This window comes from Phyllopteryx taeniolatus, chromosome 7 (assembly GCF_024500385.1).
Source record: "Phyllopteryx taeniolatus isolate TA_2022b chromosome 7, UOR_Ptae_1.2, whole genome shotgun sequence".
Lineage (NCBI taxonomy): Eukaryota > Metazoa > Chordata > Actinopteri > Syngnathiformes > Syngnathidae > Phyllopteryx > Phyllopteryx taeniolatus.
The window spans coordinates 3,210,011-3,234,124 of NC_084508.1; the positions used below are offsets into that span (position 1 = coordinate 3,210,011).

A 24,114-nucleotide genomic window follows, 5' to 3' on the forward strand; every position below is an offset into this window, starting at 1 on the left:
AGAACCATGTGGTGGAAGCTGAGACAGGACGAGTTTTGGGCAGCTTTTCGGGAAGATGTGAAACAGGCTCTCGGTGGACGGGAGGAGCTTCCAGAAGACTGGACCGCTGCACCCAAGGTGATCAGAGAGGCAGGCAGGCGAGTACTTGGTGTATCTTCTGGCAGGAAAGGAGAGAAGGAGACTTGGTGGTGGAACCTCACAGTACAGGAAATCATACAAGGAAAAAGATTAACTAAGACGAAGTGGGACACTGAGAGGACCGAGGAGAGGCGAAAGCAATACATTGAGATGCGACACAGGGCAAAGGTAGAGGTGGCTCAGGCCAAACAAGAGGCATATGATGACATGTATGCCAGGTTGGACACGAAAGAAGGAGAAAAGGATCTATATAGGTTGGCCAGACAGAGGGATAGAGATGGGAAGGATGTGCAGCAGGTTAGGGTGATTAAGGACAGAGATGGAAATATGTTGACTGGTGCCAGCAGTGTGCTAGCTAGATGGAAAGAATACTTCAAGGAGTTGTTGAATGAGGAAAATGACAGAGAAGGGCGAGTACAAGAGGCAAGTGTGGTGGACCAGAAAGTGGCAATGATTAGTAAGGCGGAAGTTAGAAAGGCATTAGAGGATGAAAAATGGAAACGCAGTTGGTCCTGATGACATTCCTGTGGAGGTATGGAAGCATCTAGGAGAGGTGGCTGTGGGGTTTTTGACCAAGTGCAGGAGATAGGCTGACTTGGAAAAGGATGACGCGCTGTGGCGACCCCCAACCGGACAAGCCCAAAGGCAAAGAAGAAGAAGTCAAGTAAAAGTAAATTATTTGTTGTGTATTTTTGCACATTACCTGCGCTATTTTGTGTTCAACAGTAACTAAGTTGTAAAATTTGAGTCACAAGTATAAATCAACAATAGCAGTCAAGACAAAAGTTCCAAAAGTTTTATTTAAACTTGTAAAATAATCTTTATGTTATGTACAGGGCTTCAATTAAGGCATAGTTCTTTGTAAGATATATGCTGTCCTTTGTCTGGGTAGCTTTTCAGTCATCCACTCCTCCCTTTTGTAGTTTAACAAGAAAAGCCGTTTAACAAACAAACAAGAACAGTTCACTTGATTCAACATTCGCAGATACGCTACGTTCCTTGTTGTCACCGACCGCATACAAAAGTATTTATGCATTTTATGAACTGCATTTGCACAATCTAACAAGGACCGATACAATTGTATACAACTGTATTGTTATATAAAAAAAACACATTATAAAATACAATTTTAAAAAATACATTTTACTGGGATTTTTTTAATGTAATGCACAAAATGCCTATGACATTATGTCAAATATTTTTTTTATTTTATTTGATCATATTTTTTATATATATAGAAACATACTGTAATATATATATATATATATGCATATGCCACATGGCAGTTTGCTAAATTAATACCTCTGAAAAATAAATGTGTCTTTCAATACAGCTTTTATCTTGGATTGCATTGTTGATCGTGGAGGTGTACCTAATGTTGCGGCCAATGAACATACATGTAAATGAGGCTTGAATAAGGTCAAGTCGTCCTTCATGTCTTTAATTAGCTGCGGTAAAAGTCAAGTAGGCCCGGATTCAAAACCCCAGGAGATAACTATGATATGCAGTGGGGCATCTCCTCAGAAAGCTGTTTGACAAGAATAGGAATAGATGTGGTACTACGTATTAGGTTGTCTTTGGTATTTTTCTATTTTGATTGTTTTTAGTCACTGATGGTGTCGTGGTACACTCGCCTGACTTTGGTGCGGGCGGCGTGGGTTCAGTTCCCACTCAGTTACGGTGGGAATGTGAGTGCGAATGGTCGTCCGTGTCTATATGTGCCCTGTGACTGACTGGCGACCAGTTCGGGGTGTAGTCCGCCTTTCGCCCGAAGTCAGCTGGGATGGGCTCCAGCTCCCCGCGACCCTGACCATGATAAGCAGTGTTGAAAATGGATGGATGGATGATTGATTTTAATCGGGGAAGACGTTTAGTCAAGCTCAGACCATGTGGAATCAACCTTTTGGTGTTGTTTGGGAAATCATCAATCGTCACCGCCATTCTCCGCCCACGCGCAGTGATGAAGATAAACATGCTTTGCGTTTCAGTATCATCCTTATGTCTCGTAATGTGGTTCAAATTTGGTAGCATTTGGGCAAAATCTCTAGGATGAGTCCATCTATGGAGGTCCTTTAGAAACGGCCAAAAGGAGGCTTATATAGCAGACTTCCTGTGTGTTTGGGTGTATGGTTTCATGGTCTATTTAAAACAAAAATGTCTACCAAATTTCATGTTTAAGGGGCTGAATTTCGAAAATCAGTACAGGAAACTGTAAAACAGATTCAGTGAAACTAGTGTAAGTCCCATGTACTGTAGGTGGGATCATAAGATCCTGATCCTACAAAATAAGCGAGGAAGCAAACAGCAGGCACTGTGGTGACATTAAGGCATCTTCACTCCGCCTTCATCTGGTCCCTGACATCTGACGGCAGAGTCTCAAACAGGGCGTCCTCGACCACCAGACCACTGCGCTTGAGCGCCCGGCAGCAGCCCAACTCCAGCGGTAGGAGCTCAAAATGGTTCCCCTTCAGCTCCAGGTGCAGCAGCTGGGCGAGGTAGGAGATCTTTGGCGATAGGACGGACAGCGAGTTTTTGCCTAGTTTCAGTGTCTTAAGCTTCTTGCAGAAGAAGAGCTCGTCGGGCAGGTTCTCAATTTTGTTGCAAGCCACCGAGAAGTACTGCAGGCTCTGCAGGACGCCGATCTCCGGTGGGATGAAGCGGATGTCGTTGTGACACAGGTCCAGATAGCGCAGCTTGTTGCACAGGAACAGGTGCGAGGGCAAGATCTCAATCTTGTTGTGGCTGAAGTAGAGGCGCTCAAGGCTGCCCAGCTTCTTGATATGCTCGGGGATGTACATGACGCCGTTGTACCACAGCTTCAGGCAAGTGAGCTTGCGCAGGTGCTGGAAGCTAACGATCTCCTCGATGGAACGCAAATTGTTCTCCTTCAGGTCCAGCTCTTGCAGGCCGGTCAGGCTGAAGATGGCGTGCGGGATGCGCTCGAGGTCGCAGCGTACCATCTCCAGCTCAGTCAGGTTGGTCATCTTCTTCAGGTTGCCTAGCATCACCAGCTTGGTGCCATCGTTGTGGAGGTAGAGTCGCTGCAGGTGGTTGGACACGTCCACGATGGACTGCGGTATCTTGGTCAGATTGCTCTTCAGCGACAGCGTCTTCAGGCACTTCATCTCCCGCAGCGACTCCAGGATGATGTTTTTGGAGGCATCCGAGCACAGCGACCCAGTGAGATGAAGCTCCTCCAGGTTCTTGAGGCCGTACAGCCAGCTGGGGAATTCCCTGCCATCGTCGAACTTGACACGGAGCACCTTGAGGTTCTCCTTGAGGAAGGACATGGCTGTGGTGTGTAGCTTGATGGAGCACTGATACAACGAGAGCTCTTGAAGGTTCTCCAGCTGTGAGACGGAGGCGGTGACGCTCACGTTGTTGATGATCTCCAACTTGAGTGACTGCAGCTCGCTTAGCTCGAAGACGGTATCAGGCAGGCCGGGCAGCATGAAGAGCTGCAGCTCCAGCCGGTTGTTGGCGTTGACCTGCAGCCTCTGCCGCAGCTTCTCCACCGTCCATTCGTGGTTGAGGTTGAGCTGCTTCAGCTTGTTCTCGCTGACCTCAGACAGGAAGACGGCAAACCTCTTGGAGTACAGCGGGTCGTACTGGTCGATCATGTGCAGCATGAAGGCGAAGTCGTTCTTCACGTCCGGGATGTCGCTGATACCCGTTTCTTGACGCACATACTCAAACGAGTACTCCTTCAGGGAGCGGTAAAACAGCCAGTAGGACGTGTACAGGCTGGTGAGTCCATAGACCGCCACCAGGCATAGGTAGCAGTAGGAGAGCTTAGAGAAGAGGTGCGCCATGGTGTGGTTGCACTCAAACTCTTTGTAGCCGGTCATGTCCTGGATCTCCACCTCACAGGGCACCCTGTTGCGCACCTGGTCCACCAGGGAACTGTTGTAGATAACAATCAGCAGGAACTTGAACACCTTGAAAACCGTCTGCCGCACATACATGAGGTAGAGGATGTCACCCTCCTCCACATGCAAACGGAACTTCTTCACCTTCTCAAAGAGCGCCTTGGCTTGCTCCCCCTCCTTTTTATCCAGAACGCTTGCCGATGGTTTGTCTGCAACAATTTTTTCTGGGATGGAACGGAGCGACTGAGTCTTCTCCAAACCAACTCCTCCGGGGGACGCCACAGTGCCGCTCTTTTTGTGGTCTGTGTCCTCTGGGTTCTCTCCGGACACCTCGGACAGAGCCCGGGTGGTCCAAGGGGAGTCAAAGCATTTGCCCAGCATGGAGATGAAGTGCTCAATTTTGGAGCTGGACCCGGGGAACTTGAACCAGAAGTTGCTGCACACCATGAAAACGAGCGTGTGGATCAGCACCAAGTAAGGGAAGTACTTGGCGTACCAGTGCAGGGCCTTTTCGTAGCACATCTGGTTGATGAAGCTGTACTGCTGGAGATCCAGGTCCGTCTTCAGGCCGCTCATTTCTCTCGGCCCGGACGAGAGGTTGTAACGCAGCTGCAAAGGCTTCACGGCCACTTCGCTGGTGTTGTCGGGGGACGATGATGTTCTGTGCGGGAGGCAGATGATCTTGTCTTGCATCACCTACAATCAAATATAAACACAATATCCAGTGTCACCAGGATATCAGTCAATCAATGGCAGTTGGAAGTGGTGCTGGGTAAGGGTTAGGGTTAGGTCTTTAAGGACAGTTAATCGGTGAACACGTCTAGCCACGAATTCTGGATTTTTCTTTTCCCGGGGGCGGCACGGTGGACGACTGGTTAGAGCGTCAGCCTCACAGTTCTGAGGACCCGGGTTTAATCCCCGGCCCCGCCTGTGTGGAGTTTGCATGTTCTCCCCGTGCCTGCGTGGGTTTTCTCCGGGCACTCCGATTTCCTCCCACCTCCAGTGAATTTACTGGCTTCGGTGGTTGTGTGTTTTTTTCCCCCTGTGTCTCTGTTCTCTGTGAATGGTTGAACCGTGGATTTCACAGCTTCTTTCAAACTGTCCTATAAAGCCAGATTTTTTCCCCCATGTTCTTCCCATGTCCCTTTTCAGTGTGAAAAAGACCAACACGGAAATTTTGGGTCCCTTTTACACCGCATCTTTCGCTGCGTGTAAAAAAGCGACGAAGTGTTATTTTGATTGGTGCCAAGTTTCTGCTAAAAATAACAAGAAAAGGCACGCAGGAAAAAAAGGTCAAGCATCTGCAGTTTGCAGCCGAATGTTTACTAGAAGGGGCCGGACGGGGGGAATTTTTCCGCTGCTGAATGCCACCTTTGATGCCAGATCCAGGTTGGGGGGAAAATGACAAGCCGGGGAAAAGTAGCACACCTGTGTGTTTGCCAACTCGAGAATGACGGACGAAGGAGACCGACCTGGAGGGTGCATCCGAACACACCGATCATGAGCATAATGACGGATAGGTAGTCGGTGAACACGTCCCACCACGGCTTCAGGACCCGGAAGGCCGGCTGTTGCTCCGAGAACTGGCGGAATTCCATCACGGGGATCATGATGCCTGCAATGACAGATGACAGCAGTCAGAAAATTGGAGCGCTTGCTAAAAACCCTTGCAGGAGGTCATATAGCTTAGCACAGGATGTCTTTATTGATTGGTTCAAATTGACTATGACCATGACTCTTCACTGTAACTTTAGCACTGACGCTAATGCTAACACGCGTCCTCGCTGGTTCTATTAAAGATGGCTCGAGTAGACAAAGCGGCTTGCAGTGACAGTCCGAGGACTGCCCCTTAACTGATTTGATACTCTTCCTTTTAAGTGGCGCTATATCAAAGTGAGACCTGGTTTGACAATTTTGGTGACCGTAATTAATTTATCAAGCGCTACATACTGTTGAATGTCCATGCACACACAGTATGTTTGTTCCTAGTCAATCTTGAACCGTGCCAAGAATATCCTCAGAAATGTCTACATCAAATTATGAACTACACATCTTTTGAAAACATATTACTGGTAATCGCCTGTCTGACATTAATAAATACATGAACAATCCTTAAACGGAACGTGTCTTTTTATGTTTGACACCACTCTTTTTTTTTTGAGAAAAACATCTACTAGCAAACAATGTCATGTCCGATTTATTTGCGGCCGCGTGATGTTTTACTTTTTCACGGTTTCGACATTCCCCAAAGATCAACAGGTGCGCGTTTCTGTGGAAAGGTGCAAAAGTGGCGGGAACACAGACAGTTCCCGGGGGGGAAACTCGCCCGTGAACACCGCCCCCACTGTTCCATAAAAATATCGTTGTCAAGATTCCCAGGTTGATCGATGCAAATGACAATGTGCTCTTATTACCGGACCTGGATAAAGTTTCAACTAAAACAATAACTATATCAGTTCGCCCGTGACCCGATAAAGACCCACAGGTACGTGTTTCTTTGGTGCAAACAGTTTCGAGACACTGTTAGCACTGTCCCATTCGATACACAGATACGGCGTGGACGCTTGCAAGATTCCCAACATTAACACCGTTTCCTTTGCGTGAGCAAATCCATTTGAGTAGACATGGCTTGCACGTGTACACGAAGAATGAATTCTTTGTTTTGCTCCCTTCCAGCCGGTTATGACGGCCAGAAGAGTTATCGGCACAATAAGGAGCACTTTTGTAAAGGCAAGTTCCCATTCGGGCCGGATGAGTCAGCCCCTGAGCCGGCATCCTCCACCTCATCCCTTTCCTGACAGGAAATTGGTCCCCCCGATGAATCCAAATAAAGACATGTCGGGAACACACCCAGACTTCTTACTACAAAGCAAACACGTCCGTATGTCCTTGGGGGAGGTAAAGGGGGGCCCAAAAAAAAGAAGAACCGCAGTGCAGACTCGCTTTGAGTTGAATGTGCACTCGAGACGAGGATGCAGTGAATCATCATCAACATCAACAACAACAACAACAACAAAGTAACGGTCACCTCAGTGAGTCAGTGTGTGTGTGTGTGTTTACCTTCCTTTCGAGGGTCTCGGTTTTTTGGGGGGTTTTTTCTCTATATGGGCTCAAGCGGCGACCAGGTTTTGTCTCGTCGTCATCGTCGCGATGCGGCGGTTCCGATTCTGCTGCGTCCAGTCTCGGATCGCGCTGCCCGCCTGCCCGTCGCCTTCGGGGGGGGGGGGGGGGGGGGGGGGTTCCGCCGTGCACGAGCAGAGCGGTCGGGCGTGGATGCGCGGAGGCGGGGAAGACGCGGACCGGGGCGTGGACTGGAAACCCGAGACGAGCCGAACCGAGCCGAGTCTGCAGGGGGAGACTCCAAAATGCGAACTGTCCGAGGTCAATGCTACAAAAGCACATTTCTTGTTTGGCATTATCATTTCATGGGTCTAATATATTCAATTATGATTCGTTTAGTCCAAAAATCGAAAAGGAATTTGTATTCATCCATAAAACTAATATCATTAGTATACATCAAATATTATCTAAGAATAGATAATATAATAGTCAGCAGCGACATTAATAATTTTCCATTAAACAAACAATTTTATTGTTGGCTTTTCTGGTTATTGATTATTATTTTGTATCAATAATGATCCTATCAATGAATTCGCAATAATATCAGTTATTAAGGATGGATGGATCAAATGTGGATTTGGAAACGGTCCGGAGCCACCTGTGAAATACAGACCATATACAAAAATGGGTGGCTTGTTTCACCCCCCCCCCCCCCCCCCCCCCCCCACATGCTTAAAAAACATATTTCAACATATTAAAATACACTAAAATTAGCTTGCAGGAACGAGAAGACATAATCCGGTTTAGTTGGAATTGTGCAGTTAGTAATATTTGGACACCTCCCTTTATATTTACTCGTGGCAATATCATTTCCACTGATGTCAAGCGGCGTGTGTGTCGAGTAGTGTGCTTGCGTATGCGTCTCACGATCGGATTGACGTGCGTTGCCCGGTTTACGACGATGGCGTCCCGACACGCAGACTCCAAGAGGATCCGAGGACATGAGAAGACCATCTGGTGAGTGAGATGATTAGGATTTCAAGCCTGAGTTAAGATTTCAAATTAGGGTTGGCGTTTCAAAGTCGCCATAAGGATTTAAAAAAAAAAAAAAAAAAAAAAGGGTTTGATTTTTGATTTTCCGAGTTGATGTTGAAGAACGTTCCGGTCTTTCCTGTCTCAGGTCGCAAAGCTGGTTGAAGACAGACTCTTCGGTGGTCAACCTGCGCGATGGATTCCCGGACACGCAGGTGCCGGCGGAGATCACGGAGGCCCTGGTGAAGACCGTGTCCGAGAGCATGATGAACCAGTACACCAGAGGATTCGTGAGTGTTGGGGTTCAAGCCAGGGCGACGGTTTCAAAGTACAAGTAGGATTGCAAACAAGGGTAAGGCTTCTCGAGCCCGGGTTAGGGTTTTCATCTGGGTTATGGTTTCAAATACGGGTCCCAAGGAGTAACAGTACTGGCTCCTAGGACTAGCATCTACCAAAACCAGTCCAAATCAGAATCAGAATCATCTTTATTTGTCAAGTATGTAAAACTAAAAACACAAGGAATTTGTCTCCATTAAGGTTTCAAGGCGGAGTTAAGATTCCAAGTAGGTTTCAAGGTTTCGTTAGTGTTTCAAATTAGGGTGAGGATATCAAAGTAGGGTTTGAAGTCAGATTTAGTTTCAAATCCAGGCTAGTGTTTCAAATGACCAACAATAACTCTCTCCCTTTATCTGTAATCCTAACAATTGATCCCTAACCTAACCCCTTGCCCATAGGCCAAACCCTAACCCCCAAACCTGAATCCCGAATCCAACCCTTTACCCCTGATCCTACTCCTAAAGCCTTATCCCTAAATTTAGACCCCCAACCCCTAACCCCTTCTTGTTAGCCTTAACTCGTCCTGTCTGTCTGACATTGTAGGGACACGCAAAGTTGGTGGAGGCCGTCTCTCGGGTTTACGGCAAATTTTACGGGCGTCCCATCGACCCACTCAAGGAAGTCCTGGTGACGGTGGGCGCCTACGGCTCCTTGTTCAGCACCATGCAGGCTCTGGTGGAGGACGGCGACGAGGTCATCATCGTAGAACCTTTCTTCGACTGCTACGTGCCCATGGTGCGCATGGCGGGGGGCAAACCTGTGCTGATACCGCTACGATACGTAAGCCTCAATAAGAATCCCATTTCGATTAGTTAGCGCAATGGTTCTCAAACTGACTTCCCCCACCCCACCCCCGAGGCTCTGGCTGACGCTTCTTCTCCCAGCCTACGAAGGGCTACTTTCCCCAAGTGGCCTCTCAGTTCAACCTTTGTCACTAGATTCCACACAGATCGAGCTGGGAATCCTCGACATGGCTGACGTCCACCGTCGTCAGCCATGTCGTCCGCCCCCTTGTCCCGGCCAGTCTCGGACAAGTTGCCGGTATTCTTCACGGCTTTATCTTCATTATTTCCACCCGAGAGAGACCACATGATGACGTAGGACCTTAAGAGTTGTAAACAAGTCCCGCGACTGAGAAGTGTAAATAACCAAAATGGGCCCAATTATTCACATTCCTTGCACGGTGTCATGTGATTTGTTAGTGTTGCAAGGTCTCAGGTGTGAATGGGAAGCAGGTGCGGTAAATTTGGTTTCACACTCTTCATACAGGTCACTGGAAGGTCAAGCCGGTGCACTTTCAATTGCTTTACTGAACAAATGGTAAAAAAAAAAAAAAAAACACAAAAACAAACGTAACAAGCGCATTCATTCATCGAGTCACTCAACACGCTGATTGGCTAACAGCCAGCCAACTCTAAATGCTCATTCGCTGACGCCCACGTTCGCCCTGCCTTTTAACGCCACACACACTCAGTCACAGATACTACAGTGCAACCTGAGATTGGCGACCCCAAGGGGACAAAACTAATACTTGCATGTCACGTGTACATGTTTATTCATCCAAAATCAATTTTTATGCGAGTAGTCAAATAATCAATGGGATAAGCGGTAGAATACAGATATGTGTGGGTTGAAGTTTCTCTTTCTGCCAAGTAAAAAATTGTCCTTTTGTCCTTCCGCGAGTCACTGCCGCCACAATATAGTCAAATAGCCAGCAATGCTAACTGAACCAAAGAGTTTGGGTAGTAAATATGATCATCTAAAAAAAAAAAAAAAAATCTGTGCTAAAGTGAGGGATTACTGAACTTGATTCTAAAAATACTGGATAGTTGCAGCCCTAAACGTTTTCCTTTTGTTGCCAGCAGTTTAGACATCATGGCTATGCATTGAGTTTTTGGGAGGGGAAATACATTTACACAGTTAAGACAAACTGTACACTACTTTTACATCGTAGCAGTGTCATTTTTTACTAATGCGACAGGTACTAATAAAATATTTACAAAAATGTCCACGTGGCAGAAACCCACCCAGAAGATCGCCTCCAGCGCCGACTGGTTTCTGGACCCTGAGGAGCTTGCCAGTAAATTCAACTCCAAGACCAAGGCCATCCTCATCAACACCCCCCACAACCCCATCGGGAAGGCACGTGGGACAAAAAAAACCCACCCAAAACCAGTATGGGTCCAACTTCTGACAAGGTGGTTCTTCCGGCAGGTTTTCACCAGGGAGGAGCTGCAGATGATCGCCGACTTGTGCGTCAAACACGACACGTTGTGCTTCACCGACGAGGTCTACGAAGTTTTCGTCTATGACGGACGCCGGCACCTTAAAATCGGTACGTCGGTGCCTGCAGAACGGTTCAGTTTTCCGATTGGGACTCAAACTAAGGTTAGGGTTTTTAATGATCGGTTTAAAGCCAGACTTAATGATTTACAGTTGGGTTTAGAGGCAGGGATGGGATTTCAAATTTGGGCAGTGGGTCTCAAAAAGTAGTTTTTAATGTCAGGGTTACGGTTTCAAACTAGGGTCAGGGTGTGAAATTAGTTTCAAGTCCGCGTTAGGGTTTCAAGTAAGGATTTAGGTTTGTACTTGGGGTTTTAAAGGAGTATTTCAAGCTAGGGTTAGGGTTTTAAACGAGGGTTTAGTTCTGGTGACTGGTGTAGTTCACAAATACCAATGAAAAGCACTTACACTGAAAAGAATTAGAGATCAGCTTCTTCTTCGATCTCCTATGTTGCGGTTTCGCTGCGTCCGGCCTTTGCAGCGACTTTGCCCGGAATGTGGGAGCGAACCGTCACCATCAGCAGCGCCGGGAAGACCTTCAGCATCACCGGATGGAGGGTGAGACTACGCCGGCTCCGATCCCACTTGACCAAACGCAGCCCCTCGTGGGGGAATCGGTCATCGGTGTGCCGCGAGAGATCGTCAGCGGATATTATCCAGTGTCACTGAATTTCTTTTAGATAAACTGTTTCTTTTTTAATAATCATATTTTTTTTCTACAATTTATTTATTTTTTTTTAATATAAATTCTGAGAAATCAGATTTTTTTAATTTTTTTTTTTAGCGGTCATATTTTTTCAAAAACAGATTTTTTTTTCAATATTCCCCCGGCTATCAATGTTGCCGAGGTGCGAGCTGATATTCACAAATACCTGCTCCGACGTTACACAGAAGAGATTTTCAACTAGAAAGTCCAAACAGTAGTTTCCAAATGTAGTCAAGTGTTGAAAAAGAAAGTGGTAATGTATTTCAGAATAAAGTTGTACTTATCCAAGAAAAGTTGCAATTTTACAAGAATATTTTTATATTAAATGGTCTTTTTTTCTAGACGTAAAGTCCAATTATCCATCCATCCATTCATTTTCTAGCGCTTATCCGAGGTCGGGTCGCGGGGGCAGCAGCTTTAGCAGGGACGCCCAGACTTCCCTCTCCCCAGCCACTTCATCCAGCTCTTCCGGGGGGATCCCGAGGCGTTCCCGGGCCAGCCGAAAGACGTAGTCTCTCCAACGTGTCCCGGGTCGTCCCCGGGATCTCCTGCCGGCGGGACGTGCCCGGAACACCTCACCGGGGAGGCGTCCGAGAGGCATCCGAATCAGATGCCCCAGCCACCTCATCTGGCTCCTCTCGATGCGGAGGAGCAGCGGCTCTACTCTGAGATCCTCCCGGATGACCGAGCTTCTCACCCTACCTCTAAGGGAGAGCCCGGACACCCTGCGGAGGAAACTCATTTCGGCCGCTTGTATCCGGGATCTCGTTCTTCCGGTCACGAGGAGGTGAGGGTAGGAACGTAGATCGACCGGTAAATCGAGAGCTTCGCCTTTCGGCTTAGCTCCTTACCACAACGGACCGATACAAAGTCCGCATCACTGCAGACGCCGCAGCGATCCGCCTGTCGATCTCCCGTTCCATTCTTCCCTCACTCGTGAACAAGACCCCAAGATACTTGAACTCCTCCACTCGGGGCAGGATCTCATCCCCGACCCGGAGAGGGCACGCCGCCCTTTTCCCACTGAGGACCACGATCTCAGATTTGGAGGTGCCGATTCCCATTGCAGCCGCTTCGCACTCGGCTGCGAACCGCTCCAGTGAGCGTTGGAAATCACGGCTTGATGAAGCCAACAGAACCACATCGTCTGCAAAAAGTCCAGTTATTCTAGATGAAAAGTCAGCTTTTTCGAGGGGAAAAAAAAAGGATATATCTATATTTTTTGAAAGAATCTTTATCTATCTATGCCAGTGACATATAGTGACAGGCAGAAGGTACAATTAACCTTTGTGCCACCTGTTTTTTTTTTAATGACAAAAAGTCATATTCTGAAAGAATTGTCATTTCTTTAGATAAATTGTTGAATTTTGAGAATCATATTTTTCAAGAATAATGTAGTCATTTTTTTTTAGATAAAAATTGGGATATTTTTTCGAAGAATCTTATTATATTGTCTTATATTTTTTTAGAATAAAGTTGTATTTTTTTCCAGATTAAAAAGTTACAATATTATGAAAATAAAGTGGTAATGTTTTCAGACTAATGTTGGATTTATTTCAAAGTAAGTTATAATATTACAACAACAAAAGAATATATATTTTTAGGAGTCATACTTCAAATTTTTCAGGATAAAAAAAAAAACAAAAAAAAGTTTTATTTTTAAGCATCTTTGTTCATATTAGCTAAGCCAGCAACATGTAGTGACAGGCAGAATAATGAAACGCTCCTTCATTCGTTGGCAGAATTTCCAATCAACTTGTGTCCACCTGCTGCTATTCAAACAACAGAATGCGGTAACCGCTTTATGCGCAACTAAAAAGGCCCGCATTTCACACGAAGTACATTTGTGAGTCAATTGAGACGAGATCATCGTTATTTCAGTGTAAGTTTCATTTGTTCTGTGAACAGAATTTACTCTTACAGCACAGCAAATCAATTGGTGTCTGAAAGTGCATCGGCTCTCCTTGCCCACATGCGAGGGCGTTATTGTACCTTAATTGCATGTGAAACACTGCTGCAACTAACAGAACTATCGGCTTCTAGCTCGGGTGGTCCATCGGACCAGAGCACCTGATCAAGCATCTTCAGACTGTCACCAGTAACACGGTGCACGCCTGCCCCACCCCGTTGCAGGCAAGTGTCCCGAACCGTCACGGGAAAAAAAAAGGGACTGTGACATCGGGTTTCCCGGCAGGAGGCCCTGGCGCAAGCGTTACTGCGGTATTCCGGGCTGATGGGTCGTCCCGGGTGCTTCTTCGAGGCGCTGGCCCGGGAGCTGGAGGGGAAGAGGGACCGGCTGGCGGCCATGCTACGCGAGGCCGGGTTCTCGCCTATCATCCCCGAGGGAAGTTTCTTCATGATAGCGGACGTGTCGGCGCTCGGTGAGGTCCTCCGTCGTTTACCGCGTTTTTTTTTATGCGGCTGGTTGGAGAGCTAGGGTCAAGATGCACATTACTTCCCCGTTTCTAGATAAGGACCTTCACCATGACGATGACGAGGACGAAGCCTACGACTTCAAGTTTGCCAAGTGGATGAGCCGGGAAAAGGTAAAGGAAGTGACGCGATGTGAGACAACAACCGAGCCGGCCTGTGCCGCAGCATTAGCGTTGCTGTATGTTAACTATGACCTCGGGGTGGATGGTCACCACGTGTCAACACCACTTCTCAGAGGAAGTCGAGCTGGTTTTTATCCAAACACAGAGTTATTTAGTTTATATTAACGGGCAAAAGTGACAATAAATTTACTCCTCCTCAATCCTGCACCAAAAATGAATGGCTTCTACCCCTAATAACCAAACAACTTCCTAATAGCATACCTAGCATCTAACTACCCACCTAACTAACTAAACAACCAAACAACTAACAAACCAACTAAATACCATACTAAGGTAACTAATTACCTAACTAACCACCTGGTAAAACTTACTAATTAACCAACCAACAACGTAGAAACAAAAAAAACAACCCAAAAACTAACAAGCCAAGTAGCCAACTAACTCTACAACTAACTTCTAACCTATCAACAATCTAACAACTAAAAAAGAAGCCAGCCAAAAATTAACTCAGCAACCAACTAGCGTACTTACTACCAAATAAAGACAAATTAACTAGCCAACTTAACTAACCAACAGTGCTGAGAAGACGACTTTGGAAATGTAGTTGGTTACAATAAACAATTACAAGTTACCCTGTTGAAAAATTCAATAGTAGTGTAACTACCTCAATTACTTTCACAAAGTAATATAACTAATTGCATTTGATTACATTCTGATGACTTTTCTTACTTTTGAATGAATGCGTCAACAGGACCCTTGGATGTTTCGTCAAAAAAAAAAAAAAAAAACACGATTAAAACCATAGGTCATTATTTTGGAACTAACCATTTATTTTTTTCTTTCCACAAATTATAAACTGATAAAAAAAACTTGATGAAATGCAAATAAATTATGAAAAATGTGTTTGTTGCATTATTTGTGCACAGCATGTGGACCCAATAGCGTTTCATATGACAACTCAGATAAGACAACTCATAAAAAAAAGTCCCAAATTATAAAGATGAAACTGTTCTTTTATGTGTTCAGAAGTTTAATTATACACCATGGGTCTAACCTTTTCAAAATCGCAGATGAACTAATAGATTGTACCACAGTCATGTTTGAGACTACGGCAAAATGGCACATGACCAGAGAGAGCCAATCACGTGCGTCGGCTTTGGAAGGAGGAAGTGATCTGGGGGGGGGGGAACATTGTGCCAATTTTTCAAACAGAACCAAGATTGAAATCTCCAATAGCAACTGTAATTTAATTACGCATTTTCTCCCAGTAATGTAACGGCTTACGTCAATTTTGTAATGAAATGTCATTCCGTGTAATTCGTTACACCACAACACTTAACTAACCAACCAACCACTTAACTAACCCACATTTCTCTAGAAACTGGGGGGCCTTCCTGTGACTGCGTTTGTCGGAGAGGAATCCAACAAAGCCTTTGACAAGTATATTCGATTTTGCTTCTTCAAGGTAAACGCCGGCCACCTGCAAACCACAAACATATATTCATACTTTACATATGTAAACAAAACAAACCACACAAACATTTCTTCTCGACAGCGTGATGAGACACTGGATGCGGCTGAACGCATCCTGAAGAAGTGGAAGTCGGCGGGAAGCAGTGACTGAAGACGACTTTAAATGCTATTTAAAGCTCATTTTGGATGGAAATCAATATTAATAAGGCAATAAAAATATTCCAAGCAGTTTTGTGTGATGCCATGCGCGACACAACACGACTGTAAACGTATTGCATCACATTCAGCAAATAAAAATGCCCTTCTGGGAAGAGAATCACTCATATGGGGTGTTAGCAGTATCACCAAACCCGTTATTAATCATTATTAAGTATGAAATTGTTTGTCTTGGCATTAAAATAAGCCAAAAGACCTGACAAACAGGACTTCTCTTGGTCATGTGGTCCAGCGGCGACGCCTTCATGCGCTCTTATAAAAACAGAACAGAGAGCATCCACAATCATTATCCTTCGCCGGAGAAGGAGTGACTCGCTTTTTGAAACAAAAATGATTTAATCATACGGTGTTCTGTTATAAAAGTTTATCACACCGTTTTTTTAAACATCTATTATAAAAGCGATATAAACAGGTTCCCACGAGCGGAACAAATAAGTTACCGTGCTTCCGCTTCTTCCTCGCTTGCACGCGAACGCATCCTTTTGCCCTGTAGGTAAGTGTCGCAGCAGAGTTGTTTCCTCGGTTTTTAATGACTTTTGCAGGCTTTGGGGTTTGTTTTGTTGAAACTCGAGAGGTGCCTGCATTGCGACAATTACGATAACACGCCATAAAAGACACAAAAGTTTCCTGGCGGGCTGTTTGGCTGCGTGCACATGGTTTTGCTAAACGCCTTAACAAATCTCTTGTTTAGCGGTGAAAGCATCTTAACGGTGCCATTAATCCATCATGCATATGACAGCATGATGGATTAATGGCAACGTTGAGCTAGTAACGTGACACATTTGACTTAGCAAAGTGAAACTACTAGCCGCTGGCTGCTTCCTGGTTTCTTCTTCTTCGCCGTCGTTTGGAGCATTTGCTGTGCATCAGCGCTTCCAAGTGGACCGCCATGTTACTGCAACTGACGATTGAAAGCACTCAAGCGACACCACTCAAGCCGGTTTTGTATTATTGTTTTGTGCTTCTTTTACTACAGAAAAGAGTTTAACTAAAATCAGTTGTTATCGTTAGTATAAAATATCCCTTTTTAAATAGTTTTTTTATTTGTTACCCATCAAATTTCAGATTGTTTGCATACTATGCAGGATGGAAAACAACCTAAAAATATAAATTTCATATAGCGACTGTGTTGGAAATGCGTTTGTGCTCACTAAAAAAATCAAATTCATCCCTGATGCATTGCTGATATAGAAACATGATTTTCCTTTGCCGGTTGCCAGGCAGAATCTCTTTTTTTTATTTTTTATTTTTTTTATTGGTCACTTGTTGCTACGCCAAATGAATACTCTTCAAACACTGAGAAATGTTTGACCATTTAAATTTTTTATTTCAAGTAATTTTCTTAATGAATCACTGCTGTAGTCTGTATTTTATATATATACATTTGTATTGGGTATGAAAACTGCACCATCTGGTATATCATTCATTAAAGAGCAGGATATGCGTTTTTTTTTGGGGGGGGGGGCGTTGCTGAGGTCATGTGTGACAAAAACCATAGTACAGGAAGTGCTGCTCATTACAATATTAGAAACACAATTTTAGTCACAGACGACCACTAGGTGACACGCTGCAAACGCCATCTTGTTTCTTTTGCATCATGCTAGCCATCTTCCAATGCTGAGTAGTTTTGCCTTATTGTAGTTTTATCCCACAGTGGTTAACTTAAACATACAATTGCAGAATGAGTGTGGCCAGGCATCTCCGGCTCTGCTCTAGGTTTTCTTTCCAAAGACGTTTTTGTACCTCGCAGGTAAGTCGCTAACCAAGGCGTTAATGCTTAGCTTGGCTAGATGCTATCCAAAAACAACAAAAAAACGTTTTGGATGCTTAAGCCGCTAGTGTGTTGCAGTGTGCGACAATGGCATCCCGACACGGCAACACCAAGAGGATCCAAGGACTGGACAAGAACGTGTGGTGAGTGAGCGTTGGTCTTTTTCCTATTTATTTGACAGGCTAGCACGTTAACCTAAGTTTGTGGTGGTAAAACCCAGGGTGGCGTTTACATCGCTGGCGGCGGACCCTTCCGTAGTCAACCTGGGTCAAGGCTTCCCGGATATTTCACTGCCGCCCTACATCAAGGATTCGCTGGTGCAGGCGGTGTCAGTGGACAAAATGAACCAGTACACACGAGGCTTTGTGAGTAGCACCTCTGATTTACATACACTTTTCACTTTATCCACCTAGCCGCACCATAATCCACCTATTTTACATACGCCGTTCTCCTTCGCCACCTAGCATGAATGCAGCGTACCTCTATTTTACATGCACTGCTACTGTTAGCTTAAGCCGCCTAACACAACTGTAGCACACTTCTGTTTTACATTCACTATTAGCTTTTTCCAGCTAACATGGTCATATCACTGTTTTACAGACACTCTTAGCTTTAGCCAGCTAGCACAACCACAGTGCACCTCTATACATACAGTATATACATAGACTATATCATAGATACATACTTTACATACACCGTTAGTGTTAGCTTTTGAGAGCTAGCACGACTACACTGAACCTCTGGTTTACATACACTGTTAGGTTTAGTTTGCTAGCAAGACCAAAATACTATATTTTACATAGACTAACATTAGCCACGTAACATGGCAACAGTGCAACTTCTATTTTACATTAACCGTTAGCTGTAACCAGCTACCACAGCGCAACTTTTATTTTACATTCACTGGTAGATTTCTGCAGGTAACACGATCACATTACTCGTTTACACACTGTTATCTTTATCTCGCTAACACAACCACAACAAAACCTTTATTTTACATATACCAATAATGTTAGTTTTAGTCAACTAGCGTGACCACATCACACACTTATGTTATGTATGCTATCTTTAGCCAGAACTTCTATTTTACATTCGCACTAGCATTAGCTTTCGCAAACACGGTCTGTCCATCTCGTGTTGACTTGATGCTGTAGGGACACCCGACGTTGGTGAAGGCGCTCTCTCAGGTTTACGGCAAAGTGTGCGGGCGTTCCATCGACCCACTCAAGGAAGTCCTGGTGACGGTGGGCGGCTACGGCTCCTTGTTCAGCACCATGCAGGCTCTGGTGGAGGACGGCGACGAGGTCATCATCATAGAACCCTTCTTCGACTGCTACGTGCCCATGGTGCTCATGGCGGGGGGCAAACCTGTGCTGATACCACTACGACCTGTAAGCATCAATCAGTCATTTTTAGATAGTGCTGTGCGAGTAATCCATTTTATTTGGCAGGATGTTTTTTTTTTTTTTCTGCTTCTGTAGTTCACAGTCTGCTAGCAAACATCAGGTTGACAGCACACTATCCATTTCAGCGTCAAAAGAGCACTCTGTGCCATTAATCAATAGGATAGATTTAATTAGCCAGTCCCTCAATGATCAATGTCTGACTTTACACCACATCTGTTTGAATCAACGTACCTGTTGTAATGTAAATTACAGCTGGCATTTCATCTCCCTTCTTAGCAATTAACATCATGTAACATCGTCTTGGCTGACATTTCATACATTTCAACTACGGTGGTAGAAAACAAGGCTACGTTCAAACAATTTCCCCTGTTATCTCGATGGCTCTGCCTTGGTTAAATGACATTGAAGGGTTTGTTTACTCGTGGTGCCATCGGAGTATTGCCACCCGGAATTAAGTGTGACGTCATGGTGAAAAGGTTTACAATATCGTGACTTTTCAAACCCTTTCCACTGACTACAGTAATAATGGGGACCAAGTATTGCCGCATATAGCGGGGGGGGGGGGGGGGGAAGTAATTTATATCCCCCCCAAAAACGTTTATTTTTTCTACTGATATTGATAGTTTCAACTGTGAATATACCACCAACTATGATCCCAAAACACTTTATCAAACTAATTTTACAACATTACCCTTAAAAATAAATAGTTTACAGATTATTTAATTTCAATTTAAAACCAAGCAAAAATTTACAAATTATTTTCGCATTATTAGCAATACAAATTCAATCAATTCTGTGGAAGTTGATTCAAGTTAATTGCTGGGGAAAAAATAATTTCAAAACTTGTTTGGTATCAGGAGAAATAAAAGAAAATTCCTGAAGGAATTTCATGTTTATAAGGGAAGATTTTACTGCATATGATATATTCTTATTTTAAGGCCATATCGCCCAGCCCTACATTTAGCGCCTTCATTACGATATTTTCGCCACGTGGCAGAAATCTGGCCAGAAGACCGCCTCCAGCGCCGACTGGTTCCTGGACCCTGAGGAGCTTGCCAGTAAATTCAACTCCAAGACCAAGGCCATCCTCATCAACACCCCCCACAACCCCATCGGGAAGGCACGTAGACAAAAAAAACCCCCATAAAACCAGTATGGGTCCCCCTTCTGACAAGGTGGTTCGTCCGGCAGGTTTTCACCATGGAGGAGCTGCAGATGATCGCGGACTTGTGCGTCAATCACGACACGCTCTGCTTCAGCGACGAGGTCTACGAGTGGATGGTGTACCGTGGACACCAGCACCACAAAATTGGTACTTGAGGCGCTAATTTGTTTTTCAGGAAGGGGGTGGGCAAAGTATGGGCCGCGGGCACATTTAATCTGGCCCACAAACCATATACATTACCGAGAGTCCTGTAATTTTTGTTGCGTTAATTTAGCTGTATTTTTCCTAAAATTAGTTTTTTAATCGTTTTTTTCCATCCATCCATTTTCTGTACCGCTTATCCTCACTAGGGTCGCGGGTGTGCTGGAGCCTAACCCAGCTGACTTCGGGCGAGAGGCGGGGTACACCCTGAACCGGGCACACAAAGACTAACAACACATTAACAAACAACCATTCACATTCACACCTACGGGCAATTTAGTCCTCAAATAACTTATGTTTTTGGAATGTGGGAAATAATTATTTCATTATAGTTATAATAATTGGGATAAATTGCTTTTACTAAAATAAACCTACGAATATTTTAAAAGTAGTTGTTCATTTCTAAAATCGAATTATTTGTTTAGTAACTGTTGAGGACATTTATTGATAATAAAAAAGAAAAGAAAAAAAATTCACATTTGCATTTAACAATCCTTCATTTCTTCTATTTAACGATTTTTAAAATTTATTATAATGGAATTAAAATATTGTAAAAATTATGTATAATTGTTGAATTCAATAGTTGGTTAACTATAATTTTATTAATTATAACTGCAGTATCAAAATAACAAAAAATGAATTATTATTAAAATAGATTTTTTTTTTTTTTTTTTTTTAAATGTTAAATTCTTTTTGTACAAGATCTCATCTCCCAATGACCTGGTTCATCTGTCTGTTTTAGAACTCAAATGTCACCCTGTGTTTGGGTCCTCGCAGCTGCTGATATGCGGCCTCACTCGTCAAAAAGCAAGTTTGCAGAACGTCCTATAGCGCAATAGCATGTTAGCTGGCTAAAGCTAACGGCGAATGTGAACTAGAGGGGCATTATGAGCAGGCTAGCAGGCTAGAGCTAATTGATTGATGGAAAATGTTGGCGTCTCTGCAGCGACTCTGCCCGGAATGTGGGAGCGAACCATCACCATCGGCAGTGCGGGGAAGACTTTCAGCATCACCGGATGGAAGGTGACGTGCTATTTTGAACCATCCAATGCACATCCACACTGACGTCATTTGAGTTTGACCCTAAAATGGCCGCCTGTTTTCATTTCCTTGATCGGTTCTTGGGAGGATTAACAATCAATTGATAGTTTTTTTTGTTTTTTCATTATTTTGGGATCAAGGAATTTTTAATGTTAAAGACGTAGCAGCTGAGCTAGGCTAAATGCTAACATCATCGCCAGGGATCTGCGTTCGACTAAATTCATCCATGATGGGGAAAGGTAACTATCAATGAACTGATTATTTTTTTTGTAAATGTTATATTTAACGGATAAAGGAATTTTTAATATTCAAGATGCAGCAGTCGAGACTGGCTTAATGCTAACTGCTCACGTCACTGATAGGGAATCAATATTCAAGAATCAATTCCTGATCCTTGTACGTCACCGCGAGGGATGCATGTTTGACAATTTTCCGTTGAGTAGTTATTTTTTGTGTGAACTATATCTTTAAGGGATGAAGGAATTTTCAGTTTTCAAGACGTAAATGCTAACTGTTAAATTGCGAACTGCTAACATCATCACTTGGTCAGAGTGTTGGACTTCCTGTCTCTTTAAGTAATATTGGAATTGTTCTCCCAACCCCTCGACCATACCCTCTCCCCACCCACCTAGCTCGGTTGGTCCATCGGACCTGAGCACCTGATCCGCCATCTTCAGACCGTCATGCAGAACACGCTGTACACCTGCCCGACACCACTACAGGCAAGTGGAAGGAAAATACCGCAACGTAACCCAGGATAAGTTTGGATTGTAACGACGAGTCGGTTTCCCGACAGGAGGCCGTGGCGCAAAGTTTACTCCTGAACTACGAGCTGATGGGTCAGCCCGAGTGCTACTTCACGTCGCTGGCCGAGGAGCTAGAGGGGAAGAGGGACCGCCTGGCGGCCATCCTGCGGGACGTCGGACTGTCGCCCGTCGTCCCTGAGGGAGGTTACTTCATGCTGGCTGACGTCACAGCGCTAAGTGAGCTCTTGCGCTAACGCTGGCCAGTCAAGTTGAGCTGCTTCTCGTGTTGCGTTTCCAAAAAGAAACAATGTTCAAGATGTCGCAGCCAAGCTAGGCTAAATGCTAACTGCTCACGTCATCGCTCGGGGTAGGTGTTTGACAGAATTTCCTCGACATGGGAAAAATTAACAATTAGTTTGATTATTTTTTTATTTTCACGGGATGAACAAATACTTGGTATTCAAGATGTAGCAGCCGAGTTTGGCTAACTGCTAACCAGTAGTGGGAGTGGGCGTTTGACTACATTTCTGCCAAACTGAATGATGAATAAATCAATTTATTGATATTTTTAAGGAAGGAAGGATTTGCTTTCGGAGTATTCTGACTTCTTTTGAGGTGGAGGTCTTGGTGGATGTCGACATTTTTAACAGATGGTCTGTGTTTTTTGACTCGTAGATCAGAACCTCTCACACATGGGAAGCGACGAAGCCTACGACTACAAGTTTGTCAAGTGGATGATTAAAGAAAAGGTAAATTAAATGAGTTGTTACTTTTGTACATTTCTGCCAGGATATGCGCCTCAAAGGATAGAAATCAAACAAAATCTGAGTGCGTTTGCCTCTGAAGGACCCCTGGAAATGGCCAAATCGAGCCTAAAATGGCCGCTTCAAACCAAAATGGTGTACTTCCTCCATCTTGTCAGGCGTCGAAAGACACACCTTGCAAATTTCATGCTGCTAAGTGAAACTGGCTTCAGGGGCTGAATTTTAAAATATTCCAAGCGGCGTGACCATGTCAACGTTTAATTAGTAGTATTTTTAAATCATGTCATATTTGATGCAGAAACTGGCGGCCATTCCTGTCACGGCGTTTGTAGGGGAGGAATCCACCAAGGCTTTTGAGAAATATATCCGTCTTTGCTTCATCAAGGTAAACATCAAAGCAGATCGAAAGTGTGTTAAAACACAACACAAGTGGTATGTATGATTTTATTATTTTTTTGTATCTATGACGACAGCGAGACGAAACTCTGGACGCGGCAGAGCTCATCCTCAAGAAGTGGAAGTCGTCGGGAAGCAGCGGCTGAAGAGTTGTTGTTTTTTTTCAACCCCCACATAGGAGGTAAAACATCAAACATCATTTTGTATCTCTATTGGAAACCACTGGAGTGCCTCAAGGGTTGATACGTTGCCCCATCCCGTTTCAGACCTCTATTGCTTCCCTTTGGCCAAGGAGTAATAATAATGACTCCTGCTATTTTCACATTCCCCAAAACGCTTGTGTACAGTCACCACATTTGAATGAATTTGAACATTGTGGAAAATTCTGGAGTTATATTCAAAAGGTGAAACTCAGAGGTTATATGGATTCATGACACCCAGAGTGATATTTCTCGCTTTATTTATTCTAATTTGGATGTTTTTAGTAATTGAACGACTGAAATAAATGTATTCTCCAATTTCAAGTGTATTGAGATGCACTTGTCATTTTTCAAATGGTTCAGTATGACTATATATTACATTTTACATATTGTCCAGTATAAAGTCTGCTGTGTCCCAACAACATTTGAATAAAACATTCAATCACATTTCTTGTACTTTCTTGCTTATCTTTGTTCGGTTTGAATCTGGTGGTAGTTTTTTTTTTTTTCCTGCAAGGAACCCATCGGACCAGTAGAGGGAGACAAAGCACAACACAATGGCAAATAAATCACGTGCAATATGAACGGCATTTATAGCTTTAGAAATTTTACTTTATTTGCACAGTGAATCTCATTTGAGCAGGCGTACCAAATTTAAATGTAAAACTTGGAATACATAAATGTAAAACATGCATATTTTTAAATCATACGATAGAATATAAATAAAACCAATAAAAGTTAAAAACCTCCTCGGTT

At 44.2% G+C, this 24,114-nt stretch overlaps 3 protein-coding genes and 1 long non-coding RNA gene across 11 annotated transcripts; 2 read left to right on the forward strand and 2 right to left on the reverse strand.

Moving 5' to 3' along the window:
- Positions 1-920: 920 nt before the first annotated feature.
- On the reverse strand, positions 921-8,098 carry lrrc8c (leucine rich repeat containing 8 VRAC subunit C). Of its 2 annotated transcripts, XM_061779149.1 has the most exons (3): positions 7,068-8,098; positions 5,480-5,622; positions 921-4,703 (listed from the first exon to the last, which is right to left on the reverse strand). In XM_061779149.1, the coding sequence occupies exons 2-3, from the start codon at positions 5,615-5,617 to the stop codon at positions 2,472-2,474; spliced, it is 2,370 nt and encodes a 789-aa protein (XP_061635133.1). In that variant the 5' UTR covers positions 5,618-5,622; positions 7,068-8,098; the 3' UTR covers positions 921-2,471. The 2 variants fall into 2 exon arrangements, with proteins under 2 accessions (XP_061635133.1, XP_061635134.1); XM_061779150.1 differs by lacking the exon at positions 7,068-8,098 and having other exon boundaries at positions 5,436-5,622.
- LOC133480684 (kynurenine--oxoglutarate transaminase 3-like) lies at positions 5,671-15,743 on the forward strand. 2 transcript variants are annotated; one of them, XM_061779151.1, is made up of 12 exons: positions 5,671-7,039; positions 7,973-8,084; positions 8,248-8,389; positions 8,979-9,215; positions 10,455-10,577; positions 10,650-10,770; positions 11,200-11,276; positions 13,468-13,557; positions 13,619-13,805; positions 13,894-13,970; positions 15,358-15,444; positions 15,535-15,743. In XM_061779151.1, exons 1-12 carry the CDS (start codon positions 6,961-6,963, stop codon positions 15,601-15,603), a joined length of 1,401 nt encoding a protein of 466 aa, XP_061635135.1. In that variant the 5' UTR covers positions 5,671-6,960; the 3' UTR covers positions 15,604-15,743. The 2 variants fall into 2 exon arrangements, 1 of the variants encoding a protein (XP_061635135.1); XR_009789339.1 differs by lacking the exons at positions 13,468-13,557; positions 15,535-15,743 and having other exon boundaries at positions 5,679-7,039; positions 13,558-13,805; positions 15,358-15,419.
- Positions 14,200-16,245, reverse strand: LOC133480687 (uncharacterized). The gene is made up of 2 exons (XR_009789341.1): positions 16,109-16,245; positions 14,200-15,459 (listed from the first exon to the last, which is right to left on the reverse strand). It is a non-coding gene; the product is annotated as an uncharacterized LOC133480687 (long non-coding RNA).
- LOC133480685 (kynurenine--oxoglutarate transaminase 3-like) lies at positions 15,951-23,805 on the forward strand. Of its 6 annotated transcripts, none has more exons than XM_061779152.1 (13): positions 15,953-16,161; positions 17,349-17,418; positions 17,518-17,582; positions 17,660-17,804; positions 18,594-18,830; positions 19,843-19,965; positions 20,037-20,157; positions 21,158-21,234; positions 21,885-21,974; positions 22,049-22,235; positions 22,674-22,747; positions 23,061-23,147; positions 23,236-23,805. In XM_061779152.1, the coding sequence occupies exons 2-13, from the start codon at positions 17,350-17,352 to the stop codon at positions 23,302-23,304; spliced, it is 1,344 nt and encodes a 447-aa protein (XP_061635136.1). In that variant the 5' UTR covers positions 15,953-16,161; position 17,349; the 3' UTR covers positions 23,305-23,805. The 6 variants fall into 6 exon arrangements, 5 of the variants coding, with proteins under 5 accessions (XP_061635136.1, XP_061635139.1, XP_061635138.1 ...); XM_061779154.1 differs by lacking the exon at positions 15,953-16,161 and adding an exon at positions 16,347-16,608; XR_009789340.1 differs by lacking the exon at positions 23,236-23,805 and having other exon boundaries at positions 15,951-16,161; positions 22,049-22,365; positions 23,061-23,125.
- The last annotated feature ends 309 nt before the right edge of the window (positions 23,806-24,114 follow it).